The sequence below is a fragment of the Protopterus annectens genome, chromosome 8.part0, assembly GCF_019279795.1.
Source record: "Protopterus annectens isolate FY-2018-M chromosome 8.part0, PAN1.0, whole genome shotgun sequence".
Lineage (NCBI taxonomy): Eukaryota > Metazoa > Chordata > Ceratodontiformes > Protopteridae > Protopterus > Protopterus annectens.
In genome coordinates, this window is record NC_056741.1 from 776,014,700 (window position 1) to 776,042,379 (window position 27,680).

Here is a 27,680-nt window from a genome sequence, read left to right on the forward strand (position 1 = left end):
CAATGACAGACAAAATGGTGATCATCAGAAACACCAAAAATCAACTATTTTTTGCAGGGGGAAAAGCCCACCATGCAAACCTCAATGTGCAGGGTAACTTCCCCACATCCCCTAAACATATATATATATATATATATATATATATATAGCAATTCCACAGTTGGACCACCTTAAAGAAAATAGAAATCCCCTAAAAGAAGGAAATCAGTGCCACTGCCGCACAGTAAGAAATCACTCTGACAGTGACTTTATATGAAAATCAGTGACTGGACTTGCTTTACTTGGCATCTTATGCTTCATGCAACTGATGCTCAAGGAATTTCAATGTGGTCACGTGTAGGGGTACCACTGACAATCCTTGCTATAGAAACTTTCCAGCAACCATCTAGGGTGTTTTGTAGGCATCTGCTTTATGGGTACTACAGCAGTTTCTCAATGTTATGCTACAGCACATGGAAGAGAATATGTGGCTTTCATGTTCCACAGAGAAGAGAAGCAGCACCATGCAGGCATTCTAGAAAATCACCTGGTTCCCTGAGATTCTTGTTGCTATTGACTGCACCCACCATCAAGTTCCAAGCTAAGACACAGGAAAAATAGTACATCAACCATAAGGGATTCCATTCCATCATCTGCCAGGTAGTCTGCAACATGCAGGGTATAATATACAATGTAATTGTGCCACCCAGACCTTGTCCACAATTCCCACATTTGACACACATGCAGCTTATGACCAAAGAACCAACCACGAAAAAACAGTGAATAAATGAGAAGAATGAAGTCCAAGCACCAATATGAAATTTATTAAAACCACAAACTGAAAAAAACAAACAAAATTGACCTAGGTTTCATCCTATCGACTGGACTTCTTCAGAATAATATAGGTTATTCTGAAGAAGTCCAGTCAATAGGACGAAACGTAGGTCAATTTTGTTTGTTTTTTCAGTGTGTGGTTTTAATAAATTTCATATTGGTGCTTGGACTTTGTTCTTCTCATTTATTCACACATGCAGCTTATATCAGTAATTTGTTTGGGTGATTTTCTTGAGGGATATTTTATTGGCAATGCCAGTTATACCCTGTAGCCATGGCTAATGACACGCATGAGAACCTACAGAACATGGCAGAGAATGCATACAACACCACACTATTGCAGACCCAAAATGTCATCAAATGTTTATTCAGTCTGGTGAAGGCTTGCTTCCACTGTTTAAGGGCCTCCTGTGATGCCCAGCAATATGCTCTGTAAACATGCAGCAAGATATTTCTAGCTATCCAGTGTTACACAACATGTTGGTATGCAAAGAGATACTGAAGGGTATTGCCATCATGGAAGAGACTGTCGATATAAGTAGAATTGAGGGTAGCAGGAACACAAAAACATACACCACAGACAGAGAGAGCTGGGGAGCTATGCATGCAAAAGTTGACAATGACATTGGGTGGGCAGACGTTGATGGGGAAAGTTGGACATTCAAGAAAGCAGGGAAATGACATCATTGGGAGAGAGGAACACCTGGATGAGGATAGAACAGGGTACATGACCAAATGTCAGGCAAGCCCAGAAGGCAACATCCAGCCATCAATCACCTCTGTTACTAAATCATAGACTGATGTGCCTCAGCTGACCCAATGATTGGGGCCTGCCAGGCATGCAGCTTTTGAAGTAGAGTGCACCAATGAATATAAGCCATATCTACCTTAACAGCAAGATTATAGGTACATATAAGCAGCAGTTATATCAGCAAATTTTGGCTATATTAGCAGATATGATTTCTCAGCACTATTAATATGAACAGTGTAAATGGTTAATACAGCAGACTGCATTCATCACAAAATATTACATTTCAATAATAATGGGTCAGTAAGTAAGACAAAACTGTTATTGTTGGTCATTCAGAGATAAATATATAATTCTTGTTATAGTTTGCAGTGATTATTTTTAGAAAAGTATACTCTTTGTATGTCTGTTCTGTCTGTTTGCATTAACATTAATTAAAGATGAACTGTATTTATGGTATACCATTTTATGTAGCATATATATTCACATATATATATGTATTATTTCAAACAGGTGCTGCTAACGCAAGATTTACCAAAGACAGCATGCTTTCCTACAGAGGAAATGGGAAGATAATACGAGAGATGACTCACATCTCCTTTACAATTCAGACCAGGACTACCGAAGCTACAGTACTGTATGCTACCAAAGAGCCAGAAGAACTTATGATCAGCATTGAGCAGTCCCATTTAGTGTTTAAACTACAGAGTGGAAACAGCTTCTATATAACAAAACTAATCAGTTCAGCTAAAGTGAGCGATGGCAGCTGGCACAGAATCACTCTTTCTATGACATCTCCCACATCTCAGTCATCTCAATGGCAAATGACTATGGATGACAATGAAGATGCTGTCTCAAGTACTGCCACAACTGGAAATTTAAACTTTCTCAGGGAAGAAACAGACATTTATCTAGCTGGTGGGGCTACTTTAAAGAATGACAGCTTTATAGGATGTCTTGGCACAGTTGACATAAGTGGCATTTCTCTTTCATATTTTGAAAATTTCAATGAATATGTGAAAAGACCTCAACAAGAACAGTTCATAAAAACATCACCAAACCTTGCCATTGTCGGCTGTGTTAATGATGGTACCTGCTTGCCTAATCCTTGTGTTAATGGTGGAAGTTGTGTAGCCCTCAATCACCTTTATCAATGTGCCTGCCCCATTGGTTGGACTGGTACACACTGTGAGAGTAACATTAATGAATGCCTATCCAGTCCGTGTTTTCATGGTAACTGCACAGATCTGATCCCAATGTATGAATGCAACTGTGAACCTGGTTACACAGGCAAAATGTGTGATGTGAACACTGATGAATGTGGGAGCCTTCCGTGCGTAAATGATGCTACTTGTGTCAATAACGCCAGTGGCTTTTCTTGCATTTGTCCTGCTCATTTTACAGGAAAACTTTGTGAGTAAGTAATCTTTACACTCACTTATGCATGAATTGTTATAATATACAAGATTTGTATTTTTCAAGGAAAATTAAATGCAAAAGCATTTTGGAGTGTCTTATAATAACTAGAGCATATTACAGCCTTTACTGTTAAAAATACATACTGAAAAAAATAAAAAAACTACAACACATGCAAGATTGTACATCCGAAGTGATATATAAAAGAATAACCAATTATATGTTCCACCTAATAAACAAATTTTATATGAATATAAAATGCTTAACTTTTTTCCATATATCTTCTTACTAATTCAAAACAGCAACAGAGACTATTGTCTCCTTTGAGTTTTAAATTTTAGCAGTATAATTTTAGCAGTTTTTCATAACATATAAGCACATTTTGGCAGAAGTAGCAGTTCATAGTTTTCTTGGTGTAAGCCTTATCACAGTGATTTTAGCAGGCATATTAACTGCTTGAAAAGGAAGGCAAATATTTGTGTGCGTCTGCTTAGTGGTGTATATGGCTAGGCATATTGAGGTCTTCCTGATTGCTTGTCTACTATTTTTCCTTTGTTCCTATAAATTAACTTATTTAGTGCTGCCTGCATTTTTCATATTCCACTTTCCCTTCCAGTACCTTGAGTGTAAGCATAGAGAGAATGGCTATGCAAACTAACATTCTGTACTTTCAGAGAAATTCATGAAGATCTGAGAAAATTGCAATACATTATAATTTGGGGGAAGGCCATCCTCCTTACTAATGACTTCAGAATGTGTACTTTTTGCATACCATATGAACATCATCTGCCACCACTTTTTGTGTTTGTACATGGGCAGATTTCCACAACAACCTCCATGCACTATAGGAGTGACCATACTGCCTGCAGAAAGCCTGGACAGTATGTATTGTATGTTCTCTATCCTGCTTGGCCCTCTGCAGACTAAGCAGTTAATTGTGTCAGGCAGGGCCAGAGTTCACTGAGTGACAAACCTATGCAAGAATTCAGGACACAGTGGTAGTTTGACAGGGCACCCACATCATAGCAGCCTGCATGGTATAATGCCTGACTTCTACAATGGCAGTAACATACATAGCATTTTTGAGCATCTGTAAGCAGCAATCATTCATTTAATGGGTGATATTCGATTGCTAGAGGCAAAGCATCCAATTGCACCACTGGCGATTCAGGTGGTTGAGTTAATTAACTGGGCCTAAAATTTTCATTCACCTATTAATTGCAGTTGGTGAGATCAGGTTAAAGACAAGAATCAATCTGTTTAGCAGACATATAGTGGTGTGTGTGTGTGTGTGTGTGTGTGTGTGTGTGTGTGTGTGTGTGTGTGTGTGTGTGTGTGTATGTGTATGTGTGTGTGCATGTGTATGTCTGGTTGCATGTGTAAGTGTATGCAGAGGGGTGAATAGTCTCAGAGAAGTGTGTGTGTGTGTGTGTGTGTGTGTGTGTGTGTGTGTGTGTGTGTGTGTGTGTGTGTGTGTGTGTGTGTGTGTGTGTGTGCGTGTGTGTGTGTGTGTGTGTGTGTGTGTATATGTGTAATTTATGTGCTACATGCTGAAAACACCAGGTTACATCATTGCAATGTTACTTTGTAGATGGGTATCATAATTACTTATAATGAATATTTTGTGATACATTTAAATAGCTTCAGTGCTTTGTCATCTTTCTAATGTTTAAAAGATTTTAAGTGATTCGTTTTCAAAGCATTACCTTTCATTTCATTTCATTTCACTACTGTGTTAGCATTGTGCATTGCATTTCCAATGTTTTTACATCATTGTTTTTCTCTGTTCATTATTTGTAGAGTGCGCATTGTGCCAGATGTCCCTGCCGTCACTGTGGTAAGAATGTATGTAATACTTTAAATTTCCATAAAACCAATTGTTATTGATTTTAACTCTATAATTTACAAATCTCTGTTAGTAAACACATGGAAATGACTTTGAATTCCCCTCTTTTATAACAGCTTTAGCTTTAAAAATGTACATTCACACTGATATATGTGCAGAACTCACCACATATACAGTATGTGTAAGCATGTCTGAAGTGGTAGGTGAAGGATGAACATTATATATGGTACTGTAAGGGTGTCCTATGAGTACAAGTTACAAGTCACATGATAAGCTCTCTATAGTAAAAGATGTTGGACTGGATATGAGAAGTGCAGCTGCTAATGGTAACCCCTAATATGGATAGCTACCACTACTGGCAGCCCTGTCTGATTTAGAGATAGGTCCCCTGTATTAATAAAAGTCCAAACTGGGAGTAAACAAACATGGCTCTCTTGATATTAGATAAAAAATAAAACTTTTATTCAGATACAAACTAGTGAGCACTTTCGTGCCTTCTGGCACTTCTTCAGGCAACACAAACACTACAAAAATCTCAATAAGAAGGGGTTGCCTCACCCATATTATTTCACAGCAGCCAGTCATGTATTTTCAGCAATTAAAATTCACCTGCTGGCAATAGTCAACAAATGATATCAACTAGCTTAGGAAATTCTTACATACAAAATAGAAAGTCTGAAATTGCACATAAATAAAATAAAATAAAAGCATTCATTCTCATTTTCACTACTATCAACAACTATATAGCCATAAAGAGAAGTGACAGCAGCAAACACCAGTCATAACATTTTTACTTTCATATACATTCTCACATATAAAACTACTGACATCAACCTTCTCATGGTTGTAATACTAAAGTATATCAAAAGATGGTAGTCATATACTCCATACGGAAATGTACTCCAAAATTGATAAGGCACTTCTTTTTATGGCTATATAGTTGATAGTAGTGAAAGTAAGAATTAATGATTTTATTTTATTTTATTTTTATGTGCAATTTCTGACTTTCTATTTTGTATGTAAGAATTTCCTAAGCTAATTGATATGTGAAGTCTTTGACTTCACATTACATTTGTTGACTGTTGCCAGCTGGTGAATTTTAATTGCTGAAGATATATGATTGGTTGCTGTGAAATAATGTGGGTGAGGCAACCCCTTTTTATTGAGATTTTTGTAGTGTTTGTATTGTCTGAAGAAGTGCCAGGAGGCATGAAAATGCTCACTAGTTTGTATCTGAATAAATGTTTTATCTTTTATCTAATATCAAGAGAGCCATGTTTTTTACTCCCAGCTTGGACTTTTATTACTGCATTTTGCTTTTTTTGGGAGAGCTTCATCCCCAGCAGCTTTTGGATTTGTGTTTTCTACTTAGTTTGTAGTATAACTGCAGTGATCCATCTCCTTGGCTGAGTTACATGTTAATGAGGAATTCAAAGGGAGTGGCCTATGTGCTCTCCCTTGGAAATGCCTATGGTAAAGCATTTATGCAGTCGAGCAATTTGGAGAATTACTCAGCTCTGTAAGTTTAACCTGATCAAATGTTTGCATTTACCCATTACTTTCAGTGAGCATGATTGTGTTAGAGCTAAGTGAAAGGGAATTTAGAGGAGAGGTAGAGGTGGGGGTTCATGTGCACATCTGAGTGGCTGCGCATGTGAATGTATGTAGAGGGATGAGTGATCTCAGGTGAGCGTGTGTGCATGTGTGCGTGTGTGTGTGTATGTGTGTGTGTGTGTGTGTGTGTGTGTGTGTGTGTGTGTGTGTGTGTGTGTGTGTGTGTGTGTGCGTGTATGTGAGCGTGTGAGACTATGTTTCTGTATGTGTTATTGCAGTAGGGATAGAGGTAGAGGTGGGGTACATGTGCACATCCAAGTGGCTGCACATGTGAATTTATGTAGTGGGATGAGTGATCTCAGGTGAGTGTATGTGTGTTCATGGATATGTGAATGTGTGTGTGTGGGGTTGTCATACTCCTAAACTCCTCTAGACAAACGAGCAAACTCTGCAATATTGTAGGGGAAACACTAGACACTTGGGGAATTTAAACATTACTCTAAAGCTACTTAAAAAGTTAATATGACAACAGGTATTGCAGCACAAAATATGTGCAGGTGGAGGAAACACTAGGCACACTCTTTAAATATTGCCCTAAACTCACTTAAAAAGTTAATAGAATTAACAATTTTGCAGCATGTAAGATGTGTGGTAAAAACAGTAGACACCAGGGATTTAAACTACTATTTAAGTCACATAAAACATTAATAGAACAACAAGTTTTGTAGCATGAAAGATGGAAGACAAATGCAGGCATAACTCTAGATACAAGGGACAGTCATTAAATATTGCCCTAACTCACTTAAACAAATTAAGGACATGAAAAAGGTTCAAATGTACTATTGGCACAGAAAACAACTCATCAATTAAACAGAGCTTTAGCTTTCTATACTAATGCTATTTACCAGGGATTTTCTTTAAATATTACCTCAAGTCACTTAAGTAAACAATGAGGAAAAAAAACTTCAAACCTTTTATCTTTGGTTCAGAAAGCATCTCATAAATAAGTCAACACTTTAGTCCTCTGCATTACCAGAGGAAAATACAAAGCAGATCTTGCATTGGGATTCATTTTCTGAACAATATGAAGTATAAAACTGTAAGGTCTGGTATTACTGACTGACTGTAAACTTAGGGACAAGTTAGACGCATGGCAGTATGTGTGTATGTATGTGTGTTGTGTTCTTGTGTGTAGGAGTGTTGGTGCATGTGTGTAGTCTCAGTAGCTGAACAGGTAGCATTATTGGGAGTGCCTATGCAAGTGTAATGCGTGGACCATCAGAGGTGATTACTGCATGAAAGTACTGATTAATGACTAGTAACGCTGTGAGACTCAGAGAGACATAAATTAGCTGACTGATCTTTCCTCATTATGGCTAATGGGTCTCTAAATATTTTTTTTTCTGGTATCATGGAAACAACCTATATTGGCTGCAGCTCTTTGCACCCACTTTGGGGTTCTCTGAGAATCCTGAGGGTTATGTTTAATATCAGGATAATTTTCCCTGAATATTTCTGATTTATGTATTTTGTTTATCTGCTGCTTTGTGATTATGGACTATTTCTTGTTGTTCAAAAGAGTACTAGAAATTATCACTTTCCTTTTTTTGACCTTGTCACATAAGAATATTGGCTTATTTCAGGTATTTTGTATTGTTTGTATTTATTTATTTACTTTTTTGTGTGTTTTTGATTAGTTATAGAGCATACTTTGCACTGATACAGTTGTTTGTTTTCTTAACTTCATTGTTTGTTAGCTTTGTAGTTGTTTTATCTTAGTTTGGGGCTTAGAGATGGCAAAGCAGGATGGAGTTGATGTATTTTTGTATATTTATTTATTGACTAAATTTTTTATTTCATTTAGGTGGATTGGTGAGTAAAATGTTTAATTTATTTTATTCTTTTACTAGCTAGCTGATGTGATTAGGAAAATGAAAGGAGTTGACGTGATTAGGAAAAAGAAAGGAGTGTCAGATTTGTGTTAACTTGTGGGAGGGGTGCTGTTCTGGGATTAGCATATGTCTGTATCCATCTTGGCTACCATGCAAGAGTTTGTGGTAGGTAAGCTGGATGCTCAGACTATTTCAATAAACAGCATAGCAGTTTTTATGAAGAAGTCATGGTTTTTGCACATAGTATGTGTGCCTCTCAACTGTTAGCAAGTTGAATTTGTTTTTCACTTTAGAAAATTTTAATGTAAATTTAATAGTTATGTTTTCATTTCTGGTATTGTTTTATGTGCTTAGTGGCTAAAAGCAGCTAATTGTCTGTTAAGGCTCTGTCATCATGTAAAACAGAAACCAAAATGAGCAACCAAACAGCACAGATCCAAGGCAAACAGGACTGTAGATTCAGTATACGTTTAATCAATCCAATAAAATATGATGAATTAATAGCAGATACACAGTAAAACAATGGCAATACACACAAGAAGTACAGTTGAGCACGCTTTCACCTAGTAAAATACCATGCTTCCTTAGAACAAATAATCAAGTCCATTACTTCCCTTAAATACTTGATTGAAACCAATTAACATCCACAAATCTGTTCAAGTAAAGAATTGAAGTAAAATAATTCATTAATCCTATGTAACCCACTAAGTTGAATAGAACAGCAGTTCAACAAAACTGATATTGAATTACTTAAATTAATGGTGCATGACTATGAGAGTCAAAGATAGGTTTTGTTGAACAAAATGAATTCTCTACATGACAAAGTTACCTGTGATAGTGTTTTTGATTTTGACAAAGCAAAATATGATGGTCCTTTCAGGGAAGTGGACAATTTTTGTGATAAAATAATTAACAGGAAAATTAGGAAATTAGAGAGAGATTTATTAGAATATAGGGAGGGGAGTGCCTATCCACTTTTTAAAGCCTTTCCTGCTTCTTTGAATTCTGATAATGTATTCACAGGAGGGGTGGATATAGATTGTGACAATGCTAACAGTAGTGAACACTCAGGTTACCCTTTAGGGCAACCATCTGTGAGGAGAGGTGAGAGGCTGGCAGAAAAGCAGAGGAATCATTCTTACCAGAACCCCCAATATTTCAGGGGGGCAGATACACAGGGAAGAGTTGGAATTACCGTCAGACCTAGTGTTGCTGCCTCTATCCCTTGAGGAGAATGTTCATATTGGAGATAGGCTAGGTATGAACACTGTCTATGATGAAAGAGTATGCAAAAAGGACAATTTTATTATTATTAATTTTATGGATATGACTATTAATGATGTACATTTTAAACTATTTACTAAAGGGTTTCATTTTGTACCCTCCCGACCCGGATCTCTGGTGAATATGCTGATTGACCTTAAAATGTTAATTAGACAACTTAATTTAACAATTTTTTTTCAAGGGTCAAGATGTGAAAATACCTGAATTGAGTAGGAACTATTTATTTAATCCCCCTATCAACCAGTCACTAAAATTTTTTGAGGAACCGGTAGAAAGGGAAGTTAGGCAACTGGATGTTAAGGGAAGGTCAATCACGAACCTTTCAGATGGTGAAATGTCTCTACTTAAACAATTGAGGGAGGAAAATGTAGAGTGATGAAGCCAGACAAGGGTGGTGGGGTTGTTTTGATGTACACAGTTGATTATGATACATTCATGTATAATATGTTACAGGATCCAGAGCATTACACTGCTGTTTCTCGCAATGAAATTAATATTGGCCATTCTAAAATTAACTATTATTTACTGGATCACCTACTGCAGAGTAGTATTAATGAGAAATTATACAATTATCTGCACGTAGAGAAGCCCAGGATACCCTGTATATTTGGGATTCCCAAAACCCACAAAGGGATTGATAACATGAAATTCAGACCCATCGTAGCAGGAGTTGGAAGTATCACTGAACCTTTGGCTACCTATGTTGATTTGAAACTAAAAAAAGTTTATTAACTCTGTGTCATATATTACTAAAGATTTGTGGGATTTCTTGAGATGAATAACTAGGGATAAATTTGGCTCAGAGATCTTCCTAGTTACTATTGATGTGGTTGAATTATTCCCCAGCATCCCACACGAGGTGGGACTGGAATGGTTTGGGGAAATTTTACTGACAGAATCTGGTTTAGATAGAAACACTATCAACTTGATTCTGGATTTTATGAATACCATCCTTAGGAATAATTTTATTCATTTTAATGGGGAGTTTTACCAGCAAAGGAGAGGAGTTGCTATGAGGGCAGCTTGTGCCCCCTATATGCAAACTGAGTGTTATATTACTGGGAACAGAGGTTTGTCCTTAATGCTGAGCAGGGTTATATCACCTTTTATACCCAATATTTGGATGACATCTGTCTATTATGGGTGGTCCCAAGGACAAATTTGATGAGTTTATGATATATCTTAATCACTCAACGAAATTTCTAGCTTTCACACACACTGTTAATGATTCTAGTATTAATTATTTGGACATTATACTTTATAAAGACAGGATTAATAACTGTTTTCAGTCCAGATTGTACAGGAAGTCTTCATTCTCAAATTCATACTTGCATTTTCATGCCTTCGTTGAAGGTTGGGCGTTGAGCTGGCACCTCGCTGCTTCGTAAAAATCTACTGCCAATCATTAGCGTACCTGAGTTCCGCTGTGGCGACCCCTTACCGAGAAAAATCTGAAAGACAAACAAACAACACCCTTATTACCAAAAGAAAGGTATAGTGAAGGGCCAAATGATTAGGGACTCTAGAATGACTAGTGTGGATTCAGAATTTTTAGAGGAGATTATGACTCTGACTTTATTATTCCTTGAAAGAGGATACCCTAAACAAATGATTGGCCAGCTAGCCAATAAGGTAATCGACAATAGGGACAAAAAAAATTTTCCCCTGTTAGGTACTGGAATTAATGGTGTCGAGAGAGTAGAGGATATGGAGCACAAGCACAAGGGGGCTTTCATTCACACCTTTACAAGTACATCAATACAGGTGGAGAACACTATAAAGAATTATTGGCCTATCTTAATAGTCAATGAGGACACCAGTTTATATCTCCTGAACCACCCCACTTTCGTTAGAAGGAGGGACACTAATTTAAAGAAGCTTTTTGAAAAGAAGGATTTTATAGTACGGACAGGTGGGGGACTTAGATACGGTACCCACAAATGTGGGGCCTGTCAACAATGTTGTTTTATTCTTGATAAGAGTGAGATATTTATTCCATCTAGGGAGTTTGGATTTAAGACTCCTACATATTAGAATTGTGGAACAAAAGGGGAGGTATACATTGGGACTTGTGCAAGCTGCCAGAGTTTTTACATTGGTAAAACTGAGAGATCACTAAGGAGAAAGGCGTACGAGCATTTGTATGAGGTATCCAAGGGAAAGGAATCTAATGCTTTTTTCTGGCATTCCTTGTCCTGTAAGGAGATGAAAATTAATTTTTTGTGTGTCGAAACAGGTTTTAGTTGACATACGAGGTGGGAGTTGGGAGTCCAGGTTTGAATACAGGGAATTGTTCTGGTAGCTCAAGTTGGATACGGGCAGAACTCCAGGACTTAATGATTGTATCAGTATCAACAGTGTACTAAAACTCAGAGCTGCCAAATTATAATGCAACCACTGGATTTGTTATATTAATTTGTTGCTGCTATTGATTTTTTATCCTGTTTGTTTTATTGTATCTGTATGTATTTTATTGGATTTATAGAGGTTAAGAATTATTAACAATTGCACATTTTTTCCTGCATATTTATTTACTATTACTATTTTTATATTTCATATTTATAATATTTTTATGATAATTATGTGTATTTTATGAATGTGATTAACAATGTTTTATGAGAGGGTAAAATTTCCTTACATTTTCCTATTTAACTTAGTGGGTTACACAGGGTTAATGAATTATTTTACTTCACTTCTTTACTTGAACTGATTTGTGGATGTTAATTGGTTTCAATCAAGTATTTAAGGGAAGTAATGGACTGATTCTTTGTTCTGAGGAAGCCTGCTATTTTACTAGGTGAAAGCATGCTCAACTGTACTTCTTGAGTGCATTGTCATTGTTTTACTGTGTACCTGCTATTAATTCATCATATTTTATTGGATTGATTAAACGTATACTGAATCTACAGTCCTGTTTGCCTTGGATCTGTGCTGTTTGGTCTGTCATCATGTAAGGTATAACATTTGTGAGTGGTCCATCCATCCATCCATCCATCCATCCATCCATCCATCCATCCATCCATCCATCCATCAATCTATCCATCCATCTTCAACCCTTTTCCCATTTTCTACATGGGGTCTGGGTGGCACTTCAACAGTAACAATCATCTAGTGTCAAGGCTCACACCGCCAGGTGGCTAGCCCTGCCGTGGTTGTTCTTCAGTGTCACTGATATGCTTGCTCAGTAATACCCACAGCCAGTTTAGAGTGTTCAATCCACCTACTGCATGTTTGTGGAGTGTTAGAGGAAATCCATGTGGACAGTGTACTGTATTACATTGTAAGTGCTATCCATTAGCTGCTGACTCAGTTGGATCACTTACACATGCATGGCCATCTCTGTAGTGTTCTTCGTACGGCAGGAGTCATAGTGAAGAATATTCTGATGACAAGCACTCCTACTTGGCTATCAATGTTTTAAATAAGCAGATAAATAGTTGGAGGGGTGGAAAGACAAAAATCTACCTTGCCTACATGCTTTACTTTTTGGGACCATAGGTCAAGAGATATTTTGTATAAAAGTTTTATTACATCCTAATGATAATACTTGTCTTGGGTTGTATGATTGTAAGTTCAATGAACTGCTCAGCAGAACAAAGAGAGGTTGAGCAAAGTAGGATATTTCCCAGGAAGAGGCATACAAAAAAATGAAAGTATGAATGAATGAGCATGAGCATGAGCGGTAAGTTAATAACACGGTGGGTTAATAAGGGACAGTGAGTTAACAGATGGGTGAGAGAGATGCCATGGCAAAGGCTGACATAGAAATAGCTGTTACTTTGCTGCCAATACACAAACAGGACTAAGGATGCCTTGGTATCCATTTAGGAGGCCAATATCACATGAATAAATGTATGCCTATGTACTTGTCAAAAACACGTGCAATATTTGAGGAAATTAGTACATTTTTGTGCTGGTTAACAGCACAGAGTATAAGGTAAGGACATCAGAGTGCATTACCTGGATGATTTTTCTTTGTGTAAGGCAGGCAGGCTAATTTACAACAGTGTCAACAGTTAGTCACGTTTTGAGAGAGTATACAGTGACCTTTGAGTCCCCTTGGCACCTGACAAGGTGAAAAGCCCATCAATCAGAATATCCTTTCTAGGGATAGTGATAGACAGCAGAGAAGGCCTATGCAGCCTTCCTTAAGAAATTGTTGAGAAATTAAATAATTTTAGTAGGTTTTGAGTAAAGAGAAAATGGCACTTAAACAGTTACAGGAACTCACTGGCTTGAATTTTGCCTGCACAGTGATCCCAGTGGGCAGTTCTTTTCATGTAGAAACAAAAGGGGCAGGATGCTCAAAACCATATCATAAGATCAGGATTATGAGGGACATGAAATGCAATCTAGGAGTGTGGTGGAGTGTTATCTAAGAATGTAATGGACAGCACTATGGCAGCAGGTAAACATGGATGAGGAAGCAGAAGTATACATACATATAAATCCAAAACACTTCCTTTCTCAGCATAAGTTCTATATGTATTATGTTTAAAATTTGTATATTTTTTCTGACAATGTTGCAGATATAGTATAACTACTTACTGTCTCCTTTAAAATGTATTTTGTGTTTGACAATGATAACATTTGTGATGACCCCACTTAAACCCAGAGCAGTAACTATGGAGCCTCAGTCCTCACCACTGTCTCCGTTAAGGGAGTGTCACTGAAAGCAGGGATAGAAATACACAATTTCCCATAAGAGTACACCAGGAACAGGCTCCAAACATGGGACTGGACTATATGCTTCATTCCAGATCCCCAAATGAGTCTTCACACTAGCCATTGCAGAGCATTGTGTCCCAGTTCTAGGTAACTAACTCTTATATTTGATATTGACACATACAAACACGCTTGAGAAACTGTGGCACAGATTTGCCTGCTATGTCCTCTTTTCCAAATTACAAGGTAATGGCTGCCACCCATCAGATACCACAGTACCTTTCAAAGGGGTGCTCAATTATATTGGGTAAAATAAATATTTATATAAATGGTAGCATGTAATCCAAGCAGTATGGCTTTTCAGAGTAGCCCTGGTGTTATCACAATAAGCATGAACACTCTCAGGTTACTAAATGTACTTTATCAATAACCAGCCACAATAAAAGGTAGTAACATATTTAATAATAAATAAAATGATTTAAAATATGTATGCATTACATAACTGATTCTAATAAACCACAGAGTTTCACATACAGGAATTATGAAAATAACACTGTAGGATAGATTTCACATTGATTGTAGGAAAAACTCTTACTATCTAGCTATAGCTCCCTAACTATTTAAAGATTAGCTGTCCCTGTCTAATCTTATTAACTCAGCAAGGCAAGATGATACTTACTTTTGCCAGGCAAGATAAGAATTTATGCCCACTATTCAGGCTGTTATCTGGTCCTCGGTGACTAGAATAACAGCTTCTACTATTATTGCTGAACAGCTCTGGAAAACAAAAAGAGTAATAACCATTCATATGGAAAACAACAACTGACAATTGAACAACAACTGAACAGCTACAACAACTGAACTTTGACTCAGAACCTGTTTTTATAGCAGAATTTTTTTAAAGTCACAGAAAGCTGTTATGATAATTCTATTCTCTCATATAAGACTTTAAAAACTAAACAAAACAGCTGCTGTGGCGATTCTATTCTTTTCAACTCTGTCACATGATGAAATCACATCTAGATCAGCTGACTGGCATTCAGAATTATTTAAAAAAAAACATGTACATTTGGTCAGTCAGAAAAAAAACTGTTTAATTTGAACATCTTACATAAATCAGAGTAATAATCAAAAAACATAAACTTCTTTACAAAATTATAGCTAGTCATGCTGGCATATATAAAACACTGGGTAATTTACAATTATTTACAAGTATTTACAAAACTTCAGCCAGTCATGCTAGCACAGATAATATTGAATATCCTCATAACATTATACTGCGAATGCTGCACTATGTATTATTTTTGACATGATTAGAAATCTCATGTCTACTATAAGTGGCCAAGTCCTTGGAATTTGAAGATTTGAAGATAGGGACTTCTGCATCTTTTAGGTCTAATGGGTCAGGCTGTTGTTCTTGCTAGAACCTGAATATGAGTTTGGGCAAAGTGTGGCAGCTGTAGAGAGAGAGAGAGAGAGAGACTACCACACTTTACCCAAATGCATTATTCGAGTTTGAGCAAGAGAAGTGTGGCAGCTGTGATTGTGTGGTGGGTGTAGCTTATGGTTTCAGGCTGCAATCAGGAGGGGAATTTAGGTTTAGGGCATGGGAGGGGAGTTTTAGGGTTAGGGAGTAAGGCAATTGTAGAGTTAGAGGGTGGCAAGGGTGACTTAGGTTTATGGAGAGGGAGAATTCTTTTGGTTTAGGGTTGGGGGAATGGAATTTTAGGTATAGAGTGTGCTTGTGGAATTTAGGTTTAGGAAGGTAGAGTACCTCTTTAAGGATAGAGTTAGGGACAAAGGACTCAGATTAGAATTATGGACCAGGTAGGAGCTTAAGTGTTAGAGTTAGGGTTCTAGTAGAACTATACAGTTTAATAGGGTTGGGCGGGAGGCTAGGTAATTTTTATTAAGACTGAGCTAGTGGGTGTTAGGGCTCTTGCTGTCTAGATTAAGTGTCAGCAAGGAATTGTTTTGCAAGCTACCACAGACAAGCACTTGTAGGAGATCAGGAAGTTACATATATCCATGGGTTGAACCTGAAAAATGCTCCATTAGGATCAGTGCTCTACCCTGATCCACAAATACAAATAACATAAATAAATAAATGAATAGATTTTATTCTGTTTTGCATGTTATACAGTTTCATAATTGTTGTTGCAGGCCACTGTGCTTTGAGCCCTGATACTTTACATGGAATTTCATTACTCAAGATATCTGAGACCTTCATTTCTTGGGAACATATGATACATTAGGGTTTACTGCTTTACGGATGTCTCCATGGGAAGCTGTTCTAATTAGGCATTCTTTCTTACGTTGTCATAGAAGGTTGTTACTTTGATTTATTATTGGCAAGTAGGGACACAGTGTGACATAATATGTTTGATTTACTATCTTTTCTGGCATCTTGACTCTGGTGACTTACCATTACAATTCCTTAGTAAAGCTGACTGAATTATAGATTAAGCACTAGAGTTCTCAGGAGAATTTAAACAGTTTTTCTGTTTCTTTCTTTCCCCATACACCTTGATTGTTTCATTCTTCTGAGAGTTTAACTGTTGCTGTTTAATTTTTTGCCATGTTTACGTTTTCTTTCAAACCTGGTATGGAGAGCTGACTTGTTTGAGTGTTATTCATTTGGACATCTTGGATATATATAACACTTGGGATTGGTATTGCCTGTCTTGGATTTGCCTGCAGTTGTAAATCTTTTTCTGGACCTTATTTCATACCAGGGATGGCAATGATAAATATTCTATTCTGAGCATGATATCTGCTTAAACCAAACATCAGTTTTCATATTCAGTTTCTATAAACATTTTTGCATGATATTTGATCTATTTCTTTATTGTATTCTGTTTGTGTTTTTATTTAAATTATCAGACTTTATTTTTTTTTCATTTTTATTTCAATTTTACTAGCTGGTATAAGCTTCAGATCATATGAAATATTGCACTAACTATTCATTTAAATTACTTGTTTAATAATTTCTTTCTACTTACTTATTGTATTTCTTTTTCCTTATAACTATATTTGGTGTTTTTTTCCATTTTACCTCCTGCTGACTACCAAGCCTCTACCACAGCTGGTTCCCCGTTTATGAAGGGAGAGTATCATCATGGTTTGGTCATCAGGTCAATACCCTCCCTCCCATCTTTCAGAACCACTCTGAAAGACTTCCTTGCTAAAATCTGAGTCTGCTCTAGCTCAACACCAGGATAAACTATATCCCTAAATGTGAACAAGTACCTTTTCTTTCCTTATACCTCCTAACTCTCCCTTCTTCACTTACTTCCTTACTTCTATCAAATTCTCTTCCCTGACCTTCTCTCTAAATATACTGTAATCCTGTTTTCCCTCATTTCATATTGTAATTCCTGTTCGTATTAGACTAACTTACCTTTAAATTCTTTACAAACTGCGTAGTATTTCTCTAAATATTAAATGATTGTAATATAACGTGTGTCATTCTTAACCAATATTTTTATATTATGTCTAATTTGTTACAGTTATTTAAACTGCATATGTTTTTGTTTTATTTTTGAAGATTGTAAAACTATTGTTCTTAAAATGTTTTGTAATATATTGAAGCTTTTCTTTCCGGGCCTCTGCTAAAAATGGGCTTGTACCCAGTCACACTTTTCCAGTAATTAAATGTCAGTCAGTCAATAAATAAATAAAATGCATTGATCTATGGAATGCAACATTCTGCCATCTCGTCCATAAGCAGTACCCTAAAGTGGGCTCATTGACTGTGGGCATATCTCAGACCTTTGACTTGTTGACTTGTTGTTGAATCTCTTTGAGAAAGTTGTCTTCAACCATCTGAATAACTTAAAGTTGATCTTCTTGACTCTGATAAGCATTGTTTTATGAGCCCTTTCAGCACCCACGTTGCCTTTATTCAGTAACTAATGCAGTCTACTGCAGCATGGCTATAATATCCATAACCTGGCTGAAATTCTTGGTCTTAAAAGAGCATTTGAACATGTTGAGCATACTGCAAGCTTCTCCTTACACAACTGATGAAGCATGAGTTCGTTGACTACCTCATTAGATGATCCCACAACTATCTGCCAAAGTTACAAACTTGTGCAGGTGGCTATTTTGCACTTTCATCAATGACTTAACCAGGAGGAATAGTCCAGATTTTAAAGCTACAATATATACAGATTACCTCCTAACAGGGACATCTGTTTTGCTGTTTTGTCTGCTGAACTGAAAACTGGCTGCCATATATAAAGATTTCACTGGGATTTGGGAGGTTTTTTTTTTGTTTTTTTTTGCTCAGATGGTGAAATTTTGGAACCCACACAAGAAATTAAGACAAGCATCACCTCCTAACAAACCCTGACAGCATTCTTGTGAATTAGGTTTAGATATTTGGGAATGTGCCTTGGCCATTTTAGCTGTCTTATTGGATTTGCCATCAGATGTGGTATATTTTTTCTGCTAGTGTTACAGTTTCTTTCTTTATGTTTCTTTTTGAAGCATTTATATTTCTTGTAAAAATCCAATGGAAACATTTTGTAATTGTTCTAAACACTGCATACCTGTTTATTCTTGAGTTTGATTTCATTCTTGCATGCATTTACTGTAGTAGATATTCTATTTTACTTGAGTCATGACTGACAAGCGCCTCCATTGACCATATGATCTGATGAAGTAGTTTATATAGCAAGACATATGCAAATTAAACATGTCTAAGTCAGATTGACTGGGTCCTTGTTTCAATAGCTGAGTCCATATTTTAGCATCTGCTGCCCATGTCTAGACTTGCATTTACTCAGTTATTCAGTCTTTAACTACATATCTGGTTATAATAGAAATCATCTGCTTTTTGTGGCAACACCTATAGAATCTGAGGGCAGCTTTGGTGCATTAATGCTCATTGCTAAGGCAGACATAGTTTCAGCTAGGATGTATACTGTCTACATCTTAACAAATTGGTTAAATGACAAAGTGTATGTTTAGCCTTATGTAAAGATATGCAACTAACAGAAAGCAGTTTCTTCCCCGTCCACAAGAAATGCTGCAATAAAGTTCTACTATTTGTATTCTTTGCTCTTTAGATACTCCAAATTGCCAGCAATGCACTGTGGAGATAAGAAGGAAAATCTTACTTGTCATAATGGTGGCAACTGTACTAAAACAAATGGAAAGATGATGTGCTCATGTATTCCAGGCATAACTGGAGAAAGGCAAGTCAGTTACAAGCTACTTTTCAGTTTGCATCTATTTTTTTGTCTGACTTATTGCCTTTCACATTATGTTTATCTATGCATCATATATTTAACTATTATGGTTCTCTCTTTAATCAAAATGGATTTAATCTAGTATTAAATGCTTTTATAATATAGCTAAAAGATCATTCAGGTTATTCTATATTCAAAGTTATATTACATTATTTGAATACTGGATTGGTGAATCGGGTCAGTCAGAGTTTGCAAAAAAAAAAGTAACAGATCAATATGAAAAATACTTTATTGTGCAACAGTATATAAGAAATTCAGGAGACAGAGTCAAAAAGACAATGGACAAATTCTGTCATGGGTCATGATTCAGAAAAACTGGTGTATAATTATATAGTATGTATTTAATCTATTTTAGTTTTAAGCAACTTTACAGGATCTTCCTGATTATTTCTGTGAAGGACACCAATATGTTCTGTATATTTTATTTTAATATCCAAACAATTTTTATTTTTAACAAATTTCAGCAGATAAACAGCACAAAAACAATGTTGAAGCCAGCAATAAAATGTGTGAAGTCGACAAACAGTACTGTCATCACTGAGAAGCGTGCAAAACAGCTTTAATTAAATGATAAAGTAACAAGTGACTCTGGAGCAAAGGCCATATTTTTATTATATTGCTTGTTACAGGTACAGACAATCTCTGATCTGCCAACTAGAGGTGATAAAAGCTGAGTCTATAAATTATAGCATACAGATATTCAAACAAATTACATTAGTAGACTTCAACATTCAGTGCATCAGGTTTTACTTAGATTGCCTGTTTCATAATTTCACCATTTCTGTTGTAGATATCATAAATAAAAATAGTCTGAGCTGTAGGTATTTCTTTGAATCTAGATATAAGCATTGTACTGCACTTTAAATGATTACAGCAAAGATTTAACTGTCAGCATTCCAAGGCATTAATGACTGGGCCAGTACTGGGAATTCACTTATCAAGAATCCCTAAGGATGAATCACTAGCTAGGTATAAGCGATTTTAATAATTTAATTGAAGATTCAATTGCTTTCCAGTTTGATTGCCAAATGAAGTTCCTTCTGTGTGCAGTTTGCATATCCTGCGTTGAACTGGGCTTTTACAAGAGTCTCTGTTTTCCTTCTATATCCTACAGACATGCAGTATTTAAAATGCCAATGCATAAATTGTCTTTAGGTGTGTGTCCTGCACATTGGTGTCCCATCCAGGACAAGACTTATATCTGTTCTTTTCCAGGACTGGCTGCAGCTCTCAGAGATAATTTATGTGAGCCCCATTTCATAGACAGGACACATATGAATTTGTCACTTTCCCGCAAGGTGACGCAACCTTGGAGATGATTGGATATCAGAAGCGTGCCTTGTTTCTTCCAGGGCACTATTATAATGTTTTTATTCTACAAATTCAGGCATGTATCCCATAAATGAAACAAGGCTTGCTTAATTTACCTGTACAGCCCTGAATTCAATTAAGCTGTTACTGAAACTGGATGGTTGGATGGATGAAGTAAAAATCTACTGTGTTTATTAATTACAAAATGAAATCCCTTGTATTGTCTCATTGATTTTTGTCCCATCAAATGCAATGAAAAGATGATTTTCCAGTGAAAGAGCTAAAGTGAAGCTCATAATACTTTCAGTCTATTGTAAACAAACCTCAATTAAAAATGATGTGCAGCCTCCAGGGTAGACACAGTCAGCAAAGGCAACAGTGTAAATCAATTTTGCTATAACGTAACAACCACTGTGGTTGGTGCAGTGGTGCAATCGATAGTGTTGAGGCCTTACTGCAAGAGGCTCTCCAGTTCAATTCTCAGCTGAGGTGCTTTCTGTGTGGTGTCTGGGTGTCCTGCTTGTGTTTGTGTAGCTTTTGTACAGGTGGCCTGGTTTCCTTCTTTATTCCAAAGACATGCAGTAAGTGGATCAAGGGTTCTAAATTGTCCATAAGTGTGTGTGCATGCATGTGTGATGTGGAAGAAAGACCTGACAATCTACTTCCATTTCTCCCCTTGCCTTGTAAACTCTGAAAATAATAATGCCTGTCTACATGGCCACTGTAGGATTCGGCTGTGATTCATAACAGAGAAAGAGAGAGTGAGAGAGACAGAGAGAGAACAGACACTGTAGAAGTAAGTCTCACTGGACTCACATTTCTAGAGCATATTTTTTAAAACCTTTACTGAATAATCACCTAAGATATTTGCAAACATATATATAAAAGTAAACAAACAATATTAACATGTTCCCTGTTCTAAACATTATACGTCACATATATTCTTTTGTATAATTATCATAAATCCAGCATGACATAAAGTGATCAATTCCTGCCTTCCCTTAAACCTCACTCCTCCTCCAAAACATTATTTGTTTATTTTTCCCACAGCTTACATTTTTTCCTGTGTAATTTGCTCCTACCCTTTTCTAAAGATCCCTCTTCCAGTTCTTTTCTCTCTCTTACAGTATTTAACATTTCAAATGCACCTGGTTTAGTCTTTGATCTCCATTTTCTAATGATTGCTTATTTTGGAAGCTACCAGAATCTAGAACATGAATTTAATATTAAAGAACTAAATTAACTAAAAGTAGCTTTGCATACAATATGGGTCCCCTTCATAACATCAACCCACCTTTTGTCGACTTTCAAAACGTCAAGACGAAAATATTGTAAGTTTAGAATCACAAACTCCCGGAACATAATATTTCCTCTCTGGGAAAGTAACCACTTGGCCACCAATGATAAAATAACAAATGGTAGCTAATGACACTGACAGAAGTGAGGGGACTCACCCTCACAGCCCCCATGTAGGGGGCTTTGCACCCCCACCCCCCTGCTTAAATATATCAACTCCGAGATTGCACTACAAGGGAGAAAGGGCAAAGTTCACCATGGTTTCCAAGTGGTTACTTTCCCAGAGAGGAAATACGATGGCCTGGGAGTTTCTCATTGTAAAGTTATGACGTTTTCATTTCAACATTTTGAAAAGTCGATGAAAGGTGGGTTGACATTATGAAGGGGAGCCATATATATATATATATATATATATATATATATATATATATATATATATATATATATATATATATAGATATATATATAGATATATATACATACATACATAGATCTTTGTCTATATCTATATATACTATATCTATCTATCTATCTATCTATCTACATATAAAATACATTTATAAACAGACGCACACACATATACACAGACACAGATACAGACACACACACGTGCACACATGAATGGTTTTCATTCATTTTGTTGAATGTATAGTTTGCTGACAGGAATTTCTACTGTCAAAAGTACTCAAATATGTTTATGGTCAAGTGCAGGACTTACCAAATGGAGCAACATCAAATGCTGCTTTTAGAGAGGACATGTACTTGCAGTAGCAGTAAGTCAGGGAGAGAGTGCCTGTGTGCGTGTTCAAAGGTTCTAGAGTAAGGGCTAGGGGAGGGGGTAAAGTTTATCATGCACATGTGTATTGCTGTGTGCAGAGTGTGTCTGTGTGTGTCTGTGTGTCTGTGTGTTTTGTTTAGTGCTACTTTTAGGTACAGGGTTCTAATTAATATAATGTTTATAGCTTGGGTTTGGGCAAGGATAGGATTAACATTAGGGTTAACACATATGAGTAATGTGATGTAAGGGTCTCTATTATTCCTTCTACATCCCAGGCACATGGTAGTAGAATTCATAATGCATAAAGGCTGTTTTGTAGTTTTTTTTTCTCTTGGTAAAGCCCTTCAAGAACTAAAGAGCAGAATGAAAAAGGAAAACATCATCAAGACCTTAGCGTAGCCTAATAATGCTTTAGTGAATTCAACATCTGCGCTTCAGGAGAGACACACATCCACTGACCTACACCTACTTAACCTGCTACAACAAACAGCAAAAAGAACATCCTTCCATCTCACTGGGAATTCCAATAGCTACTAGCCATTGGGAAGAAAGCAAGCAAGAAAGATGAGATGGAGGTCTACCTGTTGGCCTTTGAAAGGTACATGGCTAGAGAATCAAGAGTAGTAGCCCATGCCAAGTGGGCCAGAGTTTTGTCATCATACTTACCTGGAAACAAGCATAAGGCACATGGATATAGAGGATGCTGATGGCCAAGACTACCAAGTGAGAGATTCTGGCAAGAGGTGGAGCATCACCTGAAGCACAATCTCTTAAGTTCCACACCTGGACATTTGTTATGCATAGATTGACAAGGTCACAAATGGTGGACTTGGTATACATTTTAAAACTGTCGCCAGAACCTTGTGCAAACAATGCAAGTAAAATTTTAGAAATCTTGACTATAGATGCATTTAAAAGGGCACCCCTTAATAGTTAATAAAGTGAGTATTTTAGAGTCAGGCCTAAGTATTCTGAACAGTTAGTTGTTTTAACAGAATGCCTGTTCCTAATGAAATTGCAGATCTTAAGTTAGACTTGCATGCATCAAGGGCAAATAACATTCCTTTACCTGTATGTTGCCTTACCTGCAAACAAGAAATAAAAAGACCATCACCAGCTGATTTTGTTTTAAATGATCTATAGAAGGACATATACACAACATCTGGACAGGGCATATACACAACATCTGGACAATTAGTGACAACATTATCCATCTAAAAACTATTAGCATTAGCCAGCAAGCATTACCTAACCAAAGCTTATGGAATGTGATCATCTGAAATTTTAGCCTTTGAAAGTGTAGAATCTGATTTCTGTCACTGAGCTATTACTAAACTTGTGAAATCTAACAGTGTGGCAGAGCAAAAAAAATGGTGCAGTTGTTGGGCTCATTGAGCATGATTATATTAGCAGAAATGCAGTATGTTTACCAGTATAAAACAACTAGAAAGCAAAAACTGGAATCAATATGTGTGCTTAGAGGCAATGAGAAATACCCTATAATATAGGCAGAAAAACAAACTTTTCTAGGTAAACTGTTATAGCCTGTAGCTCTAGTGCATGACTCTCAACTGTCCAGATTTTCACAGAATGTACAGATTTTTGGCTCATATTTTTGGTCTGTTCCTCATAAAATTTGTGGTTTTCTGGCAAATCACTAGGATGATCTTGAGGATTGAAGTCACTAAATAATGAAAAACATTTGAGCTTCAGACTTCAAATCCTTCAGAAAATATATGTTAAAACAAACCCTGTTACTTTAGCAACTTCCTAAGTTTATAAGAGCAAAATTTAAAATATGTCCCTATTTTTGGGCCTTGTCCCCCCATTTTGTCGGGCTTTGTCCAGATTTCTTGAACTAAGAGGTTGAATGGTATGCTCTAGTGTCTAACTTAATAAATAATATGATAATTGGTCAAGACCTTCCTCAACTTAAAGAATTATGGAAGTTATGGGAAAAGGCTCAGTCAGATACGTTGTCTGAAATACATAGCTCTGGCATAAAGAAAGGTGTAGCTCTGGAAGACACAAAAGGAGCTTATATTTGGCTCTGTGTAGTGGCCCCATGACACAAAGGGTTAAAGCCTTTATTATGTCCCAGATGACCTGTGCTTGGTTAATGGTGTAGTTGCTGAATGAGGCTCCAGCATGAGTAGGAGTGGCCAATGTTGGTTTGCCTATCATGGGAGGGATACAGGCAGCCTAGGCACACTGCAGTAAGTAGTGTAGGAGGCTGACAAGCTCCAGGCGACATAATCAGTAAGTCTATTAATGGGAGGTTGTGAATGATGGAATTGTTACTGCACCACCCAAGGGCAGCAATTAAAGAGCTTGCAAGACTGAAACAAGAGGGTGGTAGTTAGGACACAGTCCCCTGCAGCAGTATGATGATGCATCAGTCTCCTTAATCCCCTCACTGACCTAGATGGTGGTGGAGTTGAACCTAGGAAATGATAAAGGGAGTCTGGTAGACCCAGTAAATTAGGAGAAGAACTGGTGTCAGCTGTTGGTCAGCTTTGGTGAGGAAACAGAAAAGATCTGGCTCTAGGTAGAAGGGTTAAATACATCAAATAGTGAATTTTATCAAAAGACTTAAGTTTTTAAAATAATAATGTAAACCTGCATGGAGACTGGCAGAGGTGTCTTACCAAAGGCCTCATTAGATAAAACAATAAAATACGTCAGTGTGGAGACTGAGACTGACAGAGTGACAGGAAAGGTGAGTCTTACCTAAAGACCCCAGTAGTTAAAGTATTAAAAAGAAGTCAGTGTGGAAACTAGAGGGAAGAGTCCATAATTAAGAATACAATAAGTGGAGTGTAGAAACAGAAATAAACAGACAAATCTCATATTGAAAGAAAAAGAGTGGAGAACCTGAACAGAGTCTGAAGCTTTGCTCTGCTATAGCAAAGCAGACAGTGCATTAGAAACAGAAACAGGGTTCCAAAAGTAATGACAATAAACAAAAATACTGAAGGAAAACCATACGTATCCCAGGGGAAGAGAATTAGTTTTGAGACTTGCCTTTTAGAGGATGAATTAGATGAAGTGGAATATCCTGCATTCATATTCATACAAGGAGACGCCGCAGCCTTCACTTCATGCCAGAATCCTGACAAGAGTATTGCTGACATGACTGAACTCCAAGTTAAGGCATATCAGTTTCAAGACATCTCAGTGGGAAGATAATATGCTAAAAAGAGCTGAAGAGACTATAGGGAGAACAGATGAGGAACCTAAGGAACAAAATAGACTCCCTTCATAACCATACTTTTGAGCTAAGAAACAATCTGCTCTACAGCTTTACCAAATACAAAGAACAGATACTGAACTACTTATTAGTTTCAAAACATTTTAAAACACTTAAAGTAAAGTCAGCACACAGTTTCATTTTGGGTGACCATTTGGGAAGGGATAAAAATTAGGATTTTTGATATATTTTACTGACCTGGTGTTCTTAAAGGCCATAGAGAACTTTTCTGCAGCTTGCCCAGAGTATCAAAGGACAGTATCATACCACAGGTTAAAAAACCCTTTGATACCCTTATCCACTGTGGTTGTCCCATTTGAATGCATAAGAATGGGCATTGTGGGTCCATTTGCAAAACTGAGTAAGGACTACCATCAGTATATCCTAACAAGTACTGATTATGCAGAAATTCCTTGAGGCAGTACCTCTATGAAGAGTCACTACAAAAGCAATAGCATTTTTTAAGGGTAGGAATTGCCGCAAGAAATTCTAACTGACCAAGACTCCTTATTCATATGCAGAGTAATGTATGATTGTTGTAATTTTTAAAGTGAAACAGCTAAGGGCATTCATACATTACCCTTAAATGGATTTAGGCACCTAGGAGGCGTGGCAGATCCCTGTGGGACATGTATATGTGTACATATTGAGACTTCTGGCTGGATTGCTGTTTAACTGCATTTATGTAGAACTGTGGACAGAGAAGAAGCCAGCACTATACCCATAAAGCATAAGCTCAGGGTGAGGGCATCTCCATGACCTCAGGAGCATACAGGTACAAACTGTCTGCAGTGCAGGCAGCAACATCCAGATGCCTGCTGGGGATAAATGGGGACACTGTGAAACAAGTGTAAAACTGGTAAAGCCTTTATTGATACAGCAGTGGTAGTGATTTGTGTAGTGCCTGGTGTGCACTGTATGCATATGTAATCACAACTTGTAAAAATGTGCTAAAGCACGTGGAAAATCTTGAACATTGCTGTAGTCACACTTATGTTGCAGGGTATGTTTTAAAGGGTGCTTTTTTCAGCAATCCCTTTTCTACAGGGTGTTACTTGCATTCCCCTAAGCACTGATTCCCTTCCTGATGCAGAACAGACAGAAGGTCAGAATTTTGTATATTAGGTCATCCAGGTAACACCTTCAGCCATTTGTGCCTTGCCTCCACCTGTTTGTTTGTCTATGACAAATCCATGCCAGATACATCAAACACATTCCAGAATATCAGGGGATATTTCAATGCATTTGAATTGGAAAATTATGTTGGCAGTCATTTATGTGCAGTAAAGTGAGATGCATACTTTCTGGGATAGCCTTAAATTAATGGCGGTTGAGAAATGTTGATATTCTACTAACAGAGTCAGACAGAGTGGAAACAATCTCCAGAAATGGCAGCACACCGTCATCCATGGGTAAGAACACCAAAACAATCAACTTGTGGATGGCTATGTAAAATGTGGTGTCTGTGCAATACAGACCCACAAGGGGATGCTGCTGCTGGTGCTGAAGCTGTCCACATAAAATATGAGCAAAATGGAACAAGCATCCCTTTAGGATTGCCTTCAGAAATGC

The 27,680-nt window shown here is 37.0% G+C and overlaps 1 protein-coding gene across 1 annotated transcript in view; it reads left to right on the forward strand.

Annotated features, from left to right (window-relative positions):
• The window catches only part of CRB1 (crumbs cell polarity complex component 1), an 856,806-nt gene that overhangs the window by 638,083 nt on the left and 191,043 nt on the right, over positions 1–27,680 (forward strand). Inside the window, exons 9-10 of the mRNA XM_044080246.1 lie at positions 2,075–2,978; positions 19,291–19,419. Of these exons, the coding sequence (XP_043936181.1) occupies positions 2,075–2,978; positions 19,291–19,419 (1,033 nt within the window). The remainder of the gene's footprint in view (positions 1–2,074; positions 2,979–19,290; positions 19,420–27,680) is intronic.